This window comes from Lutzomyia longipalpis, chromosome 2 (genome assembly GCF_024334085.1).
Source record: "Lutzomyia longipalpis isolate SR_M1_2022 chromosome 2, ASM2433408v1".
NCBI lineage: Eukaryota > Metazoa > Arthropoda > Insecta > Diptera > Psychodidae > Lutzomyia > Lutzomyia longipalpis.
Window position 1 is genome coordinate 12,382,186 of NC_074708.1, and position 17,114 is coordinate 12,399,299.

A 17,114-nucleotide genomic window follows, 5' to 3' on the forward strand; every position below is an offset into this window, starting at 1 on the left:
TGCATGTATTTAAACAAATTCGCGTTCTAGTTTGCTCTCACAAAATTGGTACACTGAAAGAAACACAGCTCTCGTAAGCTTGGTCAGCTTACCAGTACATTTCATTTAATTTTAGTTTTTTTTCCAATGATTCCATAGATTTAAATAATTTGTTCGAAAAGAATTATTCTAAGACTAGACTCTTAGAGATAATTATTGAAAAAATAAATTTATTATTCTTTTACGTTTTCAGAGAATCCTAGGAAATATTAGGACAATGGTAATCGCTTAAAGAAAAAAGCATTAAATAAAAAGTGACTTAAACAAATATCTAAGAAATTTTCAATTTTTTCACAAAATATTAAAATATGTGTCGTCATACTCTATCATTTTTACGCCACACTTTGTAATTTAATTGTCTTAACTTTGATCTAAGTTTTTCTAAGTAAGGTTTAACTTCTCTAAGTTAGACTACAGTTTTTTAAAGTAAGTTTAAGTTTTTAAAATGAGTCTAAAGGTTTTAAAGCGAAGCCTAGAATTAATTTTTTTAAGGTCAAGCTTCTAAGGTTTTAAAGTTAGATCAGGCTGAACTAGGGTTGAATACGTCTTAAAAGTCCTACATAAACAAACTAAGGTTCGCTTACAGAACCTTAACCAGACTTAATAAACGGTCCTACTTTGTTTCTTAAGTCAGGTTTATGTTTTAATGTCAAACTTACAATTTTCGCAATTTATTTAAAGTCGAATTGTAGACGTTTCTTGAGACATCACTGTAGTATTCCTCTCAATAATTAGACTAAATCAGGTGATATGCATCCGAGCATCCATATGCCCTCAGCCACACTTGCCCCTGATGTATTTTATCCCCCATCAGGGTGGCCTTAACCATCTCCTTACTCTCTACGTAGCCTGACATTGGTGGGAATGAGAGGTGGCAAATGCGAAGCGGAGGGATTTGAATTGGGTTTAATGAATGACTGACACACAATAGCCATGAGGAGTGCGATAATTACGAGCACACATTTTTTACCATTCACCACATTAAGCCACCAATTCTGAATGTATTAAATTGTACTAAAAGGTGGCATGTGCGTCCGTAAGAAATAATGCTAATCACGTTTATGGAGGAATATATTTTTTTAACCATTTTAGGTGAAATTCGGATATGGCGTGTAAAAGAACCCGCTCAAGGTTTCCTCACGCCTAAATAGAATGGACAGCAGCGTTCTCCTTGATGATCTCACTTCTGTTGGTAGTAATTGTTGGTGTAAGATTGCGCTTTGATAAACAAAAATTTCATTGTTTCGAGCCAAGGGGTTGGCAATTGTTATTAACGTGAGTAGCTTTGTCTAAACTATCCTAGGAAATGCCAGGAATATTATAAGACGTTTCTCAAACAACAAAAAAAATCAAGAAAAACGGAAATTGATCCTGGTACTCTCAGTAATTTTACGTCGTTGACTTTTAATCCATATTAAAACAATATCTTTTTCTATAATCGAATAGATCCGGTTAAAGGAAGCCTTTTTAGAACTTTTTGCGCAAAATTCCAAGATTTATAGTTAAGAATTAACTTTTCAATTTTAAAAGATAATTTTGTGAAAATTCCTGAATAAAGCCCCGAATAAATCTGGGTTACTAGAAAACAATGTCGACCTTAAATTCTAATTCGTAAACTTTTCTTCTACTCTACACATCAAAATCAGAGACATGGATTAGTTTTTTTTGCGTTTTGAATCTCAAACAAAAATCCCCATATAAAATCGGGTTAAGAAAACCTCGATTCATCTGGTTAACAAAAAGAATTTATCCACAGCGAGGGAAATTGTGGCGATCGGCTTTTAATCTCCCCCCTTTCGTCTTTATTTTCAATCCATTCAATTTCATGCGGAACGTTTCATTTGTATGTTAAAAACTCTTTCACATGGTATTCAATTCCATTCCTGTAATTAACAATTAGTAGTGCCGTGTAGAAATGTTCTTTCTCCTTCTTTGTCCATTCGACTCATGTGTAATGTATGGAGCGAGCTTGTTCGCCAGATAACATTGTGCTGTGTCTACCTCTATGCCCTATGCAGAAGACGACAAAATTGCTTCATATTAAATACGGAATGGTTTTGCAGAAGAAGAAGAAAAAAAGTCGAGGAGTTTTGTTGCCAAGTACGAGGAAGGAGATTCATTTATGGCGAAGAAAATGTTCATTTTGTTATTGGAGAGAAAAAAAAATAGAAGAAGCGAGAAAGGCAGTAAAAAGTCGTTTGGATTTGTATGGCGATCGAGGAGGACAAGAAAAATTTTACCCTTGGGTTATGAACCGACACAATTCATCATATATGAATTTACGGATCGTTTATTTGAGCTTTTTTGTTATATATCTTGGCAGTATGTTATATTTTTTTCTTCCCTCTCAACCCAATCACGCTCTTTTCCCAACACTTTGGCAAAAGAGAGAATTAAATGTCTGATAGGAGGGTTTATGAGCATACCTACCTATGTACATGATAAAAGATTTTTATTTTAAATGAAAAAAAATTGCCAAGAATTCCCTTTGAAAATTCATAAAGGGCGGAATTTACTATTCAGTCGGACTTAAAAATTTTAAATGTTATTCTTGTTGTTCGAAATCAGTCTCTAAGTATGTTTCCCAGCATTTCCAGGAAATGGCCAAACTTTTCTTGAGTCCTTTTAAAACTGAAGACCAAACAAGATAATCGTAAAATATCGGTTTATTAAAAAAAAAAAAAATAAAAATTGGGTTGAGAGTGAGGAACAATATTTTTCATTCATTTTAATATTTATTGATCTTTAAATTTTCAAAGTATTACAGCTTAAGCCGGTAAATCTTTATTAAAGAACTCTAAGAATTAAAGGATCTTGAAGAAGATGGCTTACTTAGAATCTCCAATTCCGTTTTGTTAACAATCTCAAACACCTTTGTTTTCACCTGAGCCCTGTACTGTGGAGGAAAGGTACGAACAGTTGTGGCCATACACTCAAAAAACTGCCCAATATCATCGATTTCTTGACGTTCCTTCAGGATATGCTTGAGTAGGGAAACAACCACTGTCTCCTGATTCTCAGGCAATGTTGGAAATTCTGCGGAAGAAACACTTCCTGTGTCGTCAATTCCATCGTTGTTCTTACTCTCCATGAAATCGTGTTGAATTCCAGTTGATGGAAAGGTGTGAGAGTCTTCCTTGAAGGCAGATGGCGATAGAACAGGAATACATTCCATAGCAGCCTCTTCGTTGTCTGATAATGGATCTACGGTTTCTTCATCCAGATCTTGTTGATTACGTCTCATTCTCAAGAATGGATATAGGTATGACATTTTCATCCCAAACACCCAGCATTTGAGGGGAATGTGGTCAGATGCATTTTCTGGTTTTGGGCCCTTATGCTTCGCGTAAGTACGTCTGTAGGAATCCCTCAGACTAGTCCATCTTCTACGAATTTTCTCCACTAGAAAAGAATTTTTTTTTAAAATCATTTTGCATTTCTTTTATAATTATTTTGGAGGTTTATTACTTGGAAGGTCAAGTTCACGTGCAATACTCTTCCACGCCTGTTTCTTGACACTCATATCGTGATAGGATTGATGCGTTGTATCGTAAAGGGCTGGATGTTGTTGCACAAGTTCAATTAGTTTATTTTTATCCATTTTGAGTGATTTTTAGCGACACAAATAAGTCTCACAGCTACGGAGGTTTCTCACACACTGATAGGAACGGAACGGAACGGAGCACAAGTGTTGTGAAAAGACGCAGAAGAATATCCGAAGCCTCCCCGAACATTATTATGCTTCTCTCCGAAACGTGAGAGAAAGAATCGTATCGTATGTTGACGGCAGGTATCGGTGCTGTCGCATCGGACGTTTTCGTCCCGCATGCTTTTTCAACGCGTTCAACGCTATATACATACTTGCATATCTAGCATATCTATGTATGTATATAGCATGTTAGGTCGGTGAAGAAGTTCGTGATTTTTTTGAAATTTTTTTTTAGGTTTTTATGTGTCAAAAAAATTTATTTTAAAAATTCTATACATTTATTTTTCTATTAAATCTGGTTGCTCTTCTAGAAAAACAATAGAAACTTATTAATTCTCAAGATTTAATCTTTTCTAAACTAATTCTCCTAAAGAAAATTTGTGGAAACTACCAAAAAAATTAAAATTGTTAATCCAAATTATTTTAAATCTTCGCAAAATCTGGCTTCAAAATTGTCTGGAAAAGTCAGTTCTAAACTAAAAATTCTTGAAACTACTCACAAGAAGTTCCACAACTTTTCCTTTAATCGTATCAATTTGTCTTTTATCAAAGTAAGAAACGTTTTAAGACATTCCGAGCTTGCTAAATTTAGTAAAATGGGCAAATCTCTGCAGGGAAAGCTGGATAATTTTTTATGCAACCTCAGGTATAAAATCAAGGGGAGTTTATCTGGAGGAAATTATTGGGATCTTCGGAATTATTTGGATTAATCGCTAATATTCGGATGATTCGCCAAGGAAATTCAAAGATAGGTCTAAGCCTAAAAATGTTAAATTCAAGCCTGAAAACAATTAAATCAAATCGAAAAGTAGTAAATTCAACCCAAAAAAAGGCTTAATTCAAGCCGATGAATATTTGGTTTTCAGTCCCAAAACTACACAGATTGAGGAAAAAAACTTTAAGAAAAATTATATAGGCTTAAGAGAGAACTAAATTAAAACCGAAAAAAAAATTTAAACCAAAAAGTCCTAAATACGTTTTTGGATTTTTTTCGGTTTTGAGTTGTTCGGTTTCTAGCAAAAGATTTTCATGTGAAGTCTAATATTCAGATCTTCGGAAATATTCGGATGATTCGCCTAAAACACCAAAATATTCACCAGATAAACACCTCTTGTATAAAATTGATGAAGAAAATATCAATATTTTAATGCCAATTTAAAGCTCCAATCTACCTGATTCTTTACACCCCTTTAAGAAAATTCCCAACTTTTTCAAATTACAAATTTTTAAATTTCTAAATGTAGGTTAAGCACCCCCAATTCCCTCCCTAAAAATCCCTCTCAATTGAAGCACGCAAGCATTGCTGCAAATGCCCCAACAGACATTTGTTGGGCGAAGGGCGGAAACATCCCCCACAACAGGATATTCTCACTTGCACGGCAAAAATTCAGCATTCAGGTGAGAAATAATTTAATTCCGTGGGTTGTGCAGGAAGGTACCAACCCAATTCACCTGAGAGAATTTCTGTGGGAGCGTGCAGAAAAAGCATCGCTACATGCGGGTTCTTATGGACAACAATTTAATTCTTCGTATGAATTATCACGGCTATGTTCTCGCCTCCATTGGGATTCCCTCGTTGCCACATATTATACCATCCGGTGGTATTTTTCGTTAATTCCCAACCCAAAAGGCCGGGGAGAGTGTATCCCTCGCGCTCGGTGCGTCCTATCCGACACACGCCATTAAACTTCATTTGCAGTTATTATAAATCTCAAAATCGTAAATCATATGAAAATATGCAAATTTATTATAGCCAAAAGGTTCGGAACGCTCGCGCACTAATACGGCCGTTTGGGCCATTCCTTGACCGAGACATGTTCGTTTATAATAAATTTCCACAAGCATCCAACGCGGGGCCACATATCATGGGGGCCGTGGAGGTGCTGCAGCCACACAGAACAGGCCCGACCACTTATTCTATGCCAACATATGAGATGATTGAGGAAAAAATTGATAAAATGTGTCATAAATACTAATGTTCTGTGAGAATCGATTTTAGCTCTATCAGATCAATCTCGTGCACGAGTTTGAAATTAATCTCTCTATTTATCACTAACACATAGGTGGGTCACCCTGATAAAACCCATTCCCCCCCAAAGGCTAATTAATTACCAATTCACATTTTTTATGAGGCAAAGGCGTGCAAAAAAAAATGGGAAGCATTGAGCATTGAAATCATTTTTCATGCAGTCAATTAGCCTTCCTCGATAATTGCGAGCTCTGCACACCGCGCCATCGCGAGATCGCCGCTGAGAAATCACTTGACGTCGATCAGTGAATGTATATCGCGAGATTCTGTGAGTGGCTCGCACACCCAAATTGGACACCGTGCGGCCGTGTGGAATTTAGAACAATGCTCGCAATCGTAAAGAATGGCGGGTACTCGCGGAGAACGAGTGACGTGCTGTGTGGCAGCCCCATACAACGGGTATGTGGTACAATATTGAGGAATGCTGCTCCGTCAGGGGATTGATAAAATGGCAACTTACCCAGCCATTTAGATTGACCCGAGAAAAGAAGGTACAAAAGTGCATTACTTAAATCACCGCCAAACCTCATTTGCAATCTGCCGCATGGGTTACAATTATGATCCAATCCGCGGCCGTGGAGGGAAGTGCAGGTTATGCTCCAAACGACGTCGTGCCATGAATAAGGGAATTGTATGTTGGCAAGTGGGAGAGAATGGGTGAATGCCGAAGAAGTGGGCCTGGTGAGTGGTTTTCTCGTATACATTTGTAAGATGAATCGAATGGATTTACAAGAGAGAACTATGAGGTAATTCATCGGGAGATGTGGGAAAGTGGTCAAAGAACTATTGGATTCAATCAAGCAATTAGCGGTTGGCACCACAAAGATCCCGTCTTATGAACTCGTCGCAATTTATGCGCTCAATTGCTCAAGAGAAGGTTTCTATGAAATGTCATACATAGCTTTGTGAGATACATAGATAACAATTTGAACTTTGTATCAAAGACTGGGCTATGTGGATGTCGAAATAACGTCCAGTCCGAAAAAACTTAAATAGAAAAAAAAGAAGAAATATCAGATACTTAAGTGAAGACAATTTGAGCTTAGCTCAAGCTTCCTAAGGGAATGCTTATAAGTCCAGCTGTTGTTTTCGAGCAATAGCAGTTCTGACTATTCAAGACATTAGCAAGAGAAGTATAGATGTTCTTTACTCTGAAGAACCTAGAATCTTTCCTTTTTTTTATCTTTTAATTCAGAAACTTATTTTCAAATTTAAGTCTTTATTCTCATTGTAATAGAAAAATTTAGAAAAAATCGGTCTTGAAAATCAGTCAAGACATTGAAATTGAAATTTACTTATACTGAAAATTCAGACATTGTCCAGAACGTATTTACACAGGACTATGCACAGTTGAGTTTTGAAAATCAGTCAATCCTGCACTAGATGGCTTCACCACCACTGCGCTTTATTAACTTATTGCACTTTAAACAGTCAGGCAGGACAAACATATTCGATCAGCAAGAACACTTCACCTCCTTACGTATTTATGCTTTGTTGTTTACTTGTCTTAGCATATTATTTTATTCGGGCTGACTTAAAAACCAGGCAGGTAGTATAGAAGCAGTTCCACGATTATTAATTAATTCCAAAGTAGCTGGGATTGTCATTCAGCCGTTGGAGCAAATCGGCATGAGCGCGGAGCAAACACTTACGTCAGGCTCGAAGGATTCACAAATATTCATTCGGGATTTAAAGGAACGGATAATATCGCTGAATTAATAAAATACTATTCGACGTGCCCGAAGATTATGAACCATATTCCTGTCTTTTAACACAGGAGTATGGTTCATAATCTTCGGGAGCGTCGTATTATGGTGGCATCGCCAAAGCTCACTTACCATCCTGGTGCAGAGAAAAAGCTTTGACTTCTATATGTAACTCTCCAGATTGTTGTGGGAGTCAAAACGCGGGATCTGACCTTTAGAAAATACTCTTTTATTATTTCTGCGACGTTTCGGAGCTTTATTTCTCCTTCCTCAGGCCTGCAAATACATAGTACATACGCAGATTGCCTCTGCGGTTGTTCTACTGGAGGACACAGCTGCCTTATCTTCGACTACGCTTTTAATTAATCCGTCCAGCTTTTCACGTTTCATTTTTATTTAGATCTAGTTCTTTCAACTTCAAATACTTTGTTCTATGTATAGAATGTACACGTGTTTGCTAATGACGTTTCAATTGATTAGTTTAATATGCTTTATATGAACACACTAATGTCATGAAGCTTATGCTTGATGACATTACAGTGTGTTCACATAGAGCTTATTAAGCTATCTTAAAAAAATACAAATCCGTATCATATCACGTTGTAGTTCATCTTCTTCAACAACTCCTACTTAACCATTTCCAGCCTAAGCTTGTTGTGTTCATTTGTCCAGATTTTGTCCTTTATAGTGAATGACTTTCTGTATATGTTGCTCCACAGGGATGGATGCGGATGGTTGTCGGACAACCCTCTGAACATCTTAGCGATAGTTGGCAGCTTCAGGTCATCGCTTGAATTGAAATGCAGCATTTATAAATCAAGCCTCTGGGAAAACAATGTCTCTTCATTCAGGATCCGAATTGATGAAGAATCATTTTGGTTTTCGTCTAATACTTTCATGACGGCATTCTAGGCGTCTTGGTCGGTAGTTAAGTTTTTCAGACGAACCATATCTAGCAATTTTTTACCTGTACTTTCTGGTATTACGGCTCTAACATAAATGAGCGGTTAACTGCAAATGGAAACGTCTCAATCAGGGCTCGGACTTTCGATCTGAACATCGAAGCTTCGGTGATTCGAAGCATCGAAGCGTATTCGAAGCACTGCAAAAGAACTGCTTCGTTTTTAAAATGCTTCGATTATTCGAATAATCGAATAAGCTTCGAAGCTTCGAGTAATTTTTAGATATTCGAAGCTTCGAAGCTTTTTGAAATATTCGAAGCTTCGAAGCATTTTAGGTATTCGAAGCGGATGGACGACTCGTTTTAAAAATGCACAATTGAGCTGCGCTTATTTTTGTGAATTTGCATAGCTTTAAGAACTTTTCTTATAAAATTATCCTCAAGCGCGAAGCGCCTTTAATAAAAAATTAATGTCCTTAAGAAATTATTTTATTTTTAAAAATCTTTTTTTTTTAAAGATGTCTTCAAGCGCGAAGCGCCTTTAATAAAAAACTGATGTCCTTAAAAAAATTTTTTAAATCTTTTTTTTTTAAGGTGTCTTCAAGCGCGAAGCGGAAAAAAAATTTCTAAACGATGTTTCATGTTTGACTAAATTGTTTGTAGTTTTCGCGATTTAAGGACTTTCGAGCGCGCCATTTTGAACTTTTTAAGGGTCACAGGGAAAAATTCGTTTTATATTTCTCAGGTACCTCCTACAGAAAACCGAATTTTCAGTCAAATAAAAAAATCATTGCGAGAGACAAAACATTTTTTTAAATAGCGAATGCACGTTTTTTCAGTAGAATCGGCCCAGTCGTTTTGTAGAAGTTTATTTGCTACAGACAGACATTCTTTTACAGATTAAGTTTAGCATATGTCTATCATTAAACAGAATATAACGGGTTTTACAATAATGACCGTTAGAAGTCATTATGCTACCCTCATTATTAACTCAATTCAGGTAGATATCCTGCTTGTCTTGTTTTTTGAAAGAAAGTTACAATAGAATATCCAAAAATCTATTCGACCACAATTAATAATATGTATGCTTTCATATTATACCTTCAAGTGCAATTTGCTCACACTTGATTGGGGACTCATCTAGTACTTTACAATATTTCACTTTTTTTTCAAAGAGAAAATTACTTTTTATTAAAGGCGCTTCGCGCTTGAAGACAGCTTTAAAAAAAAAGATAAAAAAATAATTTCTTAAGGACATTAATTTTTTATTAAAGGCGCTTCGCGCTTGAAGACATCTTTAAAAAAAAAGATTTTTAAAAATAAAATAATTTCTTAAGGACATTAATTTTTTATTAAAGGCGCTTCGCGCTTGAAGACATCTTTAAAAAAAAGATTTTTAAAAATAAAATAATTTCTTAAGGACATTACTTTTTATTAAAGGCGCTTCGCGCTTGAAGACACCTTAAAAAAAAGATTTTTAAAAATAAAATAATTTCTTAAGGATATTCTTTTTTATTAAAGACGGTACGCGCTTGAGGATAATTTTATAAGAAAAGTTCTTAAAGCTATGCAAATTCACAAAAATAAGCGCAGCTCAATTGTGCATTTTTAAAACGAGTCGTCCATCCGCTTCGAATACCTAAAATGCTTCGAAGCTTCGAATATTTTAAAAAGCTTCGAAGCTTCGAATATCTAAAAATTACTCGAAGCTTCGAAGCTTATTCGATTATTCGAATAATCGAAGCATTTTAAAAACGAAGCAGTTCTTTTGCAGTGCTTCGATTTTTTCTCAACACTTCGAAGCATCGAAAAGTTCGATTTTTCGGAGCCCTAGTCTCAATATCCGTCCAACGCAATGCTTACAATCAATGATCTTGAGATCAGGCTTCCTATATCCTATTCGAACAATATTTGAATCATCAATCCTTCGAGCTATTGTCGACCTTGATATGCAACGATGCTCTGAGGGAGACATGCAATGTGTTTTTTTCACGTGTGTAGATGAGGATTGCTTTGAATGCTGTTAACCACAGAGAAAGTCTTCAATTGTCATTTTAATTTTTGCTCCATACAGTACAAGTGTGTATGTAAGATGCTTCGTCAAAGGGTTTGTTCGGAAAACTTATGAAATAAAATAATATTTGAATTTGGCGCGCACTCGAAGTGGTGAATTCGAGTGGTGAAAATAGAGAATGTAGGGAAAAAAGAATGATTTGGCGGCAAAAATGACAGATCGGTTTCGGAAGGCAAGGAATACGGATGCAAACGTGCCTGCTCCGTAATAAAGTGTAATTTATCGCGTATAATTCGGGGAATTTCGCGAACAGGGTTACTATAACGTCTTCCATTTAACAGATAAAACATTTTTAGGCATATTTGAATAATTTCGTTGCTATTTATTTCCTATCTAACTGGAATGTAATATCTCTTCATTTCTTGTTCGTCAGAGCTAAATTTCTGCTTTTTTATGAATAAGCAGAGCACTTTAACCCTTTAACGTCCAACGTGAAACATAAAAACATTGAAACATGCGCTCTTTTATCGCGATTTTTATTCTATGAATTTTTTTAGAAGATTTTTCTCACTCAGAACGTCTTCTTTGAACCCTTATGCGTGAATTTGATGCATTTGTAACATGGAAAAACAATTACATTCATAAAGTCAATCATAACGCGTCCAGTTATTAGAGTTGGTATACCACAACGCGGATGGGTCAGTTTATGCGTTGTAATTAGTTGGTGTTCCACTTCGTGGCCAACACCAAGTATTGTAATCGTCGGAAAAACCGACCACCTCAGATCGGGCTCAAACTTGGTATGAGCACGTTTCAGACAACCCACATTCCAAAAATGGTGGTGGAAAATTTTTGATCCGGCCGGCCGGCCGTCCTGCCGGCCGGCCGTCCTGCCGGTCGCCCAAACTTTGCCTTATATCTCAAAAACGGTAACAGATAGAGACTTCCGGTTTAAAGTTTTCTATAGAAATGTGGGTGTAAAATTTCATTTTTTCGCATTTTCAAAATCCAAGATGGCCGCCGTCCGCCATTTTGAACTACTGTCAACCAGTTTCCTTATAGCCAGAGATCTGAAATTTTAGTATGTTGTAAGGCTCAGTGAGACACTTTCATCGATAATTCATACTTGAAAATCGGTCAAGCCGTTTAGCAAATATGGCGGTCTAAAGCAAAAAGTGTTTTTTCGATATATCTCGAGAACGGCTTGACCGATTTTGACCATCTTGGTATCAAATGAAAGGTATTGAGAAGCCCTACAATTATCTAGAACATTCCAAGTTTCAAAAACATCCGCAAGAGGCGCTAAAATCAAAAACAAAAATTGCCTAACTTTAAGGGGCAATATCTCCGAACATCTGTTATAGATTTCCTTTAAATTTTGATATGTTGTAGCCTGACTCAATATCTTTCACCAGTCCGAAAATGAAGAAAATCTATGTCTCCGTTTTGAAGATATGGCCATTTGAAAAATTCTTGCATTTGAAAAGTTCTCAGAGCCATATCTCTTGAACCGCGTGTCCGATTTTGCTCAATTTGGTATCAAATTAAAGGTTTTGCAATTATCTACAACTTTCTAGAACATCAAAAACCTCTAGAACCATTCCTTCAGGACGAAAAATGCGAAAAAACCTTTTTGTGAAACAAAAATCCGCCATTTTGTGTTCTGGAGGTGACCTTGAAAATCATTGAGATATATGTCAAATTATAGCTTATTTCAAAACCTTTCCAAAACTAGTCACGAAATTTCTATAGGTCTTATAGAACCAAAGATATGATCATTTTTATGCATCAAATTGCTGAATTTCACAAAAAAAAATCAACTTTGCCTACTAATTCTGCTCACAAATCGCATTACAACGCATAAACAAACTTCTACACGTTGTGGGACACCAACTCTTATAACTGGACGCGTTATGATTGACTTTTATTTGTGAGCAGAATTAGTAGGCAAAGTTGATTTTTTTAATGAAATTCATCAATATGAAAGATAAAAATGCTCATATCTGAAGTTCTATAAGACCTACAGAAATTTCTTAACTAGTTTTGGAAAGGTCTTGAAACAAGCTATAAGTTGACATATATATCAATAATTTTCAAGGTCACATCTAGAACAAAAATGGCGGATATTTGTTTGACTAAAACATTTTTTTGCACTTTTTGTCCTCAAGGAATGGTTCTAGAGGTTTCTGATGTTTCAGAAAGTTGTAGAGTTTTGCAAAACCTTTAATTTGATACCAAATTGAGCAAAATCGGAGAGACCGTTCAAGAGATATGGCTTATAGAACTTTTCAAATTCAAGAATTTTTCAAATGGTCATATCTTCTAAACGGCGACATAGATTTTCTTAATTTTCGGACTGGTGAAAGATATTGAGTCAGGCTACAACATATCAAAATTTAAAGGAAATCTATAACAGATGTGTCGAAGAAAATTCCCTGGTTTTGTGGTACGTGCAAGAGAGCAAGTTCAAGCAGAAGCAGCTTTGGTCGGACACAATCGGTCTCTGATGAAATGTCGAGCAAAACCCACTTGGATGCCTCTCCCGTGGATTGCATCCTTCAGGAGCTGGAAAAGGTGGGTGACCACTTTGACGAAGTTAAGAAGGCCACAAAGAAAATTGAGTCTTCCGGTGAAAAAGCTGTCCCGTGTGAGCCAGAAGGTGAGAAGTGGAAGATCATTGGGGAGAAAATTCAACAGTTGGAAAGAGAAATCGAGATCATGAAAGCCACTATGCAGGAGCAGGAAAAGAGACATTCTGAGGTGGTGGATGCATTGATGGAGCAACGCAGTGACAATGTGAAATTGAAAGCTGAAATTGTGTCAGTGCAAATTTCACTAGAGACTGAAAGGCAACGAAGAAAAAAGGGAGCTCTTATCATTTGCGGTCTTCCACTGAAGGCAACAGTAAATGCAGAGCAAGTGTACACCAACATTTGCAAAAAACTAAAAATTGAATCTGCAGCGGTCTCTGCCCCCACTCCAACATTCAGAGTGACCAAAGTAGAGAACAAATCGGTTGGGGAACAACGATTGGAGATTTGCAATTTGGGAGAGGAGCAATCATCTCTCATCATGCAGAAATATAGAGAGGCGCGGCGCTCCAAAGTTTTTCTCACTTCTGGGGATCTCATGAAGGAAGGTGACACGAAGCCCGTGTACATCAATGAATCGCTCACCGGATATTTCCAACTTCTCTTCAAAATCGCAAGGGATATGCGGAGGAATGATTTGCTCAAATTTGCATGGACAAAGAGTGGAGTATTGTATGCACGAAAGTCGGAAAAAAGTAAAATCTTTCAAATTAAACACCGCAAGGACTTGGAAAAATTTAAGTAAACAGAGCGTAACTCATCTACCATTTATATTCAAAAACTGGCTTCGACACTGACACGAGAATCTGCAATCCGGCTTCAAAATATCACATGGTGAAAAAGTAGAATCAAATTTAAAATTTTCTTTAAAATAACTCCTATTATTTTGAACTAAAGAAAAAAAAAATTGTATCCTTACACTCAAATTAAGTAAAATTTATTGCAATTATTGTAATATATAGTGCTACTATAGATCACTGTATCTCTTGCATATAATAAACTATATTCATTCATTCATTCATGTTCGGAGATATAGCCCCTTAAAGTTAGGCAATTTTTGTTTTTGATTTTAGCGCCTCTTGCGGCCATTTCTGGAATTTGAAATGTTCTAGATAGTTGTAGGGCTTCTTGAAACCTTTCATTTGATACCAAGATCGTCAAAATCGGTTAAGCCGTTCTTAAGTTATATCGAAAAAACACTTTTTGCTTTAGGTCGCCATATTTGCTAAACCGCTTGACCGATTTTCAAGTATGAGTTATCGATGAAAACGTCTCACTGAGCACTACAACATACTAAAATTTCAGACCTCTAGCTGTAAGGGAAGTGGTTGATGGTAGTTCAAAATGGCGGATGGCGGCCATCTTGGATTTTGAAAATGCAAAAAAATGAAATTTTACACCCACATTTCTATAGAAAACTTCAAACCCGAAGTCTCTATCAGTTACCGTTCTCAAGTTATAAGGTAAAGTTTGGACCACCGGAAGGCCGGCCGGCAGGCCGGCCGGATCAAAAATTTTCCACCACCATTTTCGTAATGTGAGATGTCTAAAACGTGCTCATACCAAGTTTGAGCCCGATCTGAGGTGGTCGGTTTTTCCGATGATTACAATACTTGGTATGCCACGATTGTGGTATACCAACTAATAATTGAAAAAATAAAATGTTTCACGTTTGGGTCAGCGTATGATCCAAAAAACCTTAAAGGGTTAAGCCAGAGCTTTAGACCTTGTAGTGGGTCTTCTTCAGTAGATGTAAGGACATTTTGCTGCTTACTACGTCTTCATTAGCTCCAATTACGAATAAAGCTTCCGTCTCAATATGAAATAAATTTATTAGAATCGATTAAAGCTTTTAAATTTAATCAAAACTCTTTCTTTATCCGGTTTTCGTCAAGGGAAATTTTTCTCTTTAAACCAGGAGTTAAAAGGACGAAAACCGGATCAAGAAAGAGTTAAGAACTACCTACGTCGGAATACAACAGATTCTGAAAAAAATATGTAGGTAGATTCTCTGATAAGTTGATTAACATTGATTAAAGCATAGAGAAAGGGGGTTCTATCCAAAAATACTTCCATCAATATATATGTAGCTATGTATATGTATTTTATTATATTGATGAAAATTCTATTTTTTCCAGCAAAGTATTCTCGGAAAATGTGGAGTCTGTGAGAGTCATGAAAAGTAGCATAGGGGCGGAAATATATAACTTGAGATCCCCCAAAGGATAACTTTTCAATAGCCCGTCAATGAGGTTGGAGTATGAGCGGGTGGGTGGGTGCGGAAAGTGTCTGATGTGGATGTTGGGTGTATTGGCCCCCTGGGAAAGTACTCTCTGTGTATGTACCGAGAGGAGTAAGTTCAGTGAGCACACATCAAAGAGTGTTATTGATCAGGCAGCAAAGTTATTCCTTTCTTGTCCACATGCCATCGCATCTCGGGGTGTTGTGTGTGAAGTCGCCGTATACTGATAGCAATCATACGTGATGCAAGATGAAAAGACTCACAGTGAGTTGGTAATTAGGTGATGTTCTATATTTATAAAGTGAGCATTTACTGCTGTACGCGCGGGGGATCGGGTGTGCAACTTGGTTGTATTTTGAGCTTCTCTCATGTGAGAACAGTGAAAGGAATTTTCGCACAAGAAGTACTCACACGCTTCAAACGTTCAACATTTAAATTGAATTTATGTTGAGAGGAGAAACTTTCATGTTGTAGGATGCGGGGGGAGGTGGGGGCGAGTCCTCCAACCACCTCCCTTCGTATCAGCTGCGGCTGGTGGAAATGGATCTTGTCTGCTCTATAAATACATGGTTGCACGAAATCGAGGGTGGAAAGAACACTTGAGCGGAGCTTAAAGGGGTTACGAAACTTCTCGCGCCAAATTACTCCGGCGTTGTGAAGTTCCAGAAATGCTTATGTGCCGAAAAGACAGAAATAGTGAGGAGGAATATCGCTGGAATTGCTCAAATTTTCTCCCAACATACACCTAATGGAATCCATAGTCCACAATGGACCCCCGCGGGAAGGCTCAACCAAGGGGTGTTTATCTGCCGAATATTTTGATTGTTTTGGCGAATAATCCGAAGATTAACGAATAATCACACCAAATATTTGAATATTCTCATTTTGAGCTAAAATTTAGTACTCCTTCAGCTTGAAGTTATTATACTTTCTCCTTTGAATTTACTGTTTTTTTTAAGTAATTTTCAGGATTGAAGTTAGTACTTACTTATTCGGTTTAAATTTAGTACTTTTTTCGATTGAATTTAGAACTTTTTCAATTAGAATTTACTATATTTCTTCCTTGAATTTAGTATGTTTTCGATTGGAATTTAGTACTTTTAATTATTGAATTTACTTCTTAACATTGTGATAATGACGTACCTTTAGAATATATGGTAAAATGATTAGTGGTTGAACTCTAGATGTTCTTCACAGATGCAATCTTCAGGTAACAAACCTTTTAGAGAAGATGATCAATAACTAGATTAGTGGACTGTATGTAAATAGGGCTGTACGATTCTTTGGGGCGTCGCCACGTACCTTTAAAGACACAATAATGCAATTAGAGCCAATGCGGCTCCCGAAGGAGCAAAATTTTGGTGCAGGATATCTTGCAGAATCTCTGGTAGACGTTCACAACCTCCGTTGAGATGATGCGATGCAGAAGGGCTGTCTTCCGGATGGTTGAGGGGGCTTCTCTTTCACGGGGCGGAGCCCTATTCTCCGGTGACTTTCATAAACACGTGCAACTTTCGCAAATAAATTTCTCAAGCAATTTTTCTCTTAATTAATTTATTCTACACACTATATAACTAACAACTTTACACAACTCAAATTTAAAGAACATAGAGGTGGTGAAAATAACCCGATCGGCCACACGATTACGGCGAAAAATTGGATTTTTATTTTAATAACTTTTGAGATGAAATTGTCATGTGGCCATTATTCTTCAACTATTGACGGCTGTCAAAAGAGAGAAAATGCACAATTCTGCCGCAGATGGCGATACAGTCTCCATGATCATTATGTTAGGCATATTGACATGGAAACTTTCATGTTGAAACTTTCAAGGTTCTTAACACATTGAATTTTCAAAAAATACTAAAATCTAACCGAAAAAA

General features: G+C 36.7%; 2 protein-coding genes across 2 annotated transcripts; one reads left to right on the plus strand and one right to left on the minus strand.

Annotated features, from left to right (window-relative positions):
• Positions 1 to 2,754: 2,754 nt before the first annotated feature.
• LOC129790734 (uncharacterized) lies at positions 2,755 to 3,709 on the minus strand. The gene is made up of 2 exons (XM_055828412.1): positions 3,508 to 3,709; positions 2,755 to 3,441 (listed from the first exon to the last, which is right to left on the minus strand). Exons 1-2 carry the CDS (start codon positions 3,638 to 3,640, stop codon positions 2,837 to 2,839), a joined length of 738 nt encoding a protein of 245 aa, XP_055684387.1. The 5' UTR covers positions 3,641 to 3,709; the 3' UTR covers positions 2,755 to 2,836.
• A 9,200-nt stretch (positions 3,710 to 12,909) lies between these two features.
• LOC129789208 (uncharacterized) lies at positions 12,910 to 13,734 on the plus strand. Its single transcript, XM_055825856.1, has one exon. The coding sequence runs from the start codon at positions 12,910 to 12,912 to the stop codon at positions 13,732 to 13,734; it is 825 nt and encodes a 274-aa protein (XP_055681831.1).
• Positions 13,735 to 17,114: the final 3,380 nt, after the last annotated feature.

Excerpts from the sequence above, each read along its gene's own strand:
- LOC129790734 (XM_055828412.1), bottom strand. The coding sequence starts at position 3,640 with ATGGATAAAAATAAACTAATTGAACTTGTGCAACAACATCCAGCCCTT. Across the intron at positions 3,442-3,507 it reads ACGTGAACTTGACCTTCCAA|TGGAGAAAATTCGTAGAAGA; the intron begins GTAATAAACCTC and ends ATTCTTTTCTAG.
- LOC129789208 (XM_055825856.1), top strand. The coding sequence starts at position 12,910 with ATGTCGAGCAAAACCCACTTGGATGCCTCTCCCGTGGATTGCATCCTT.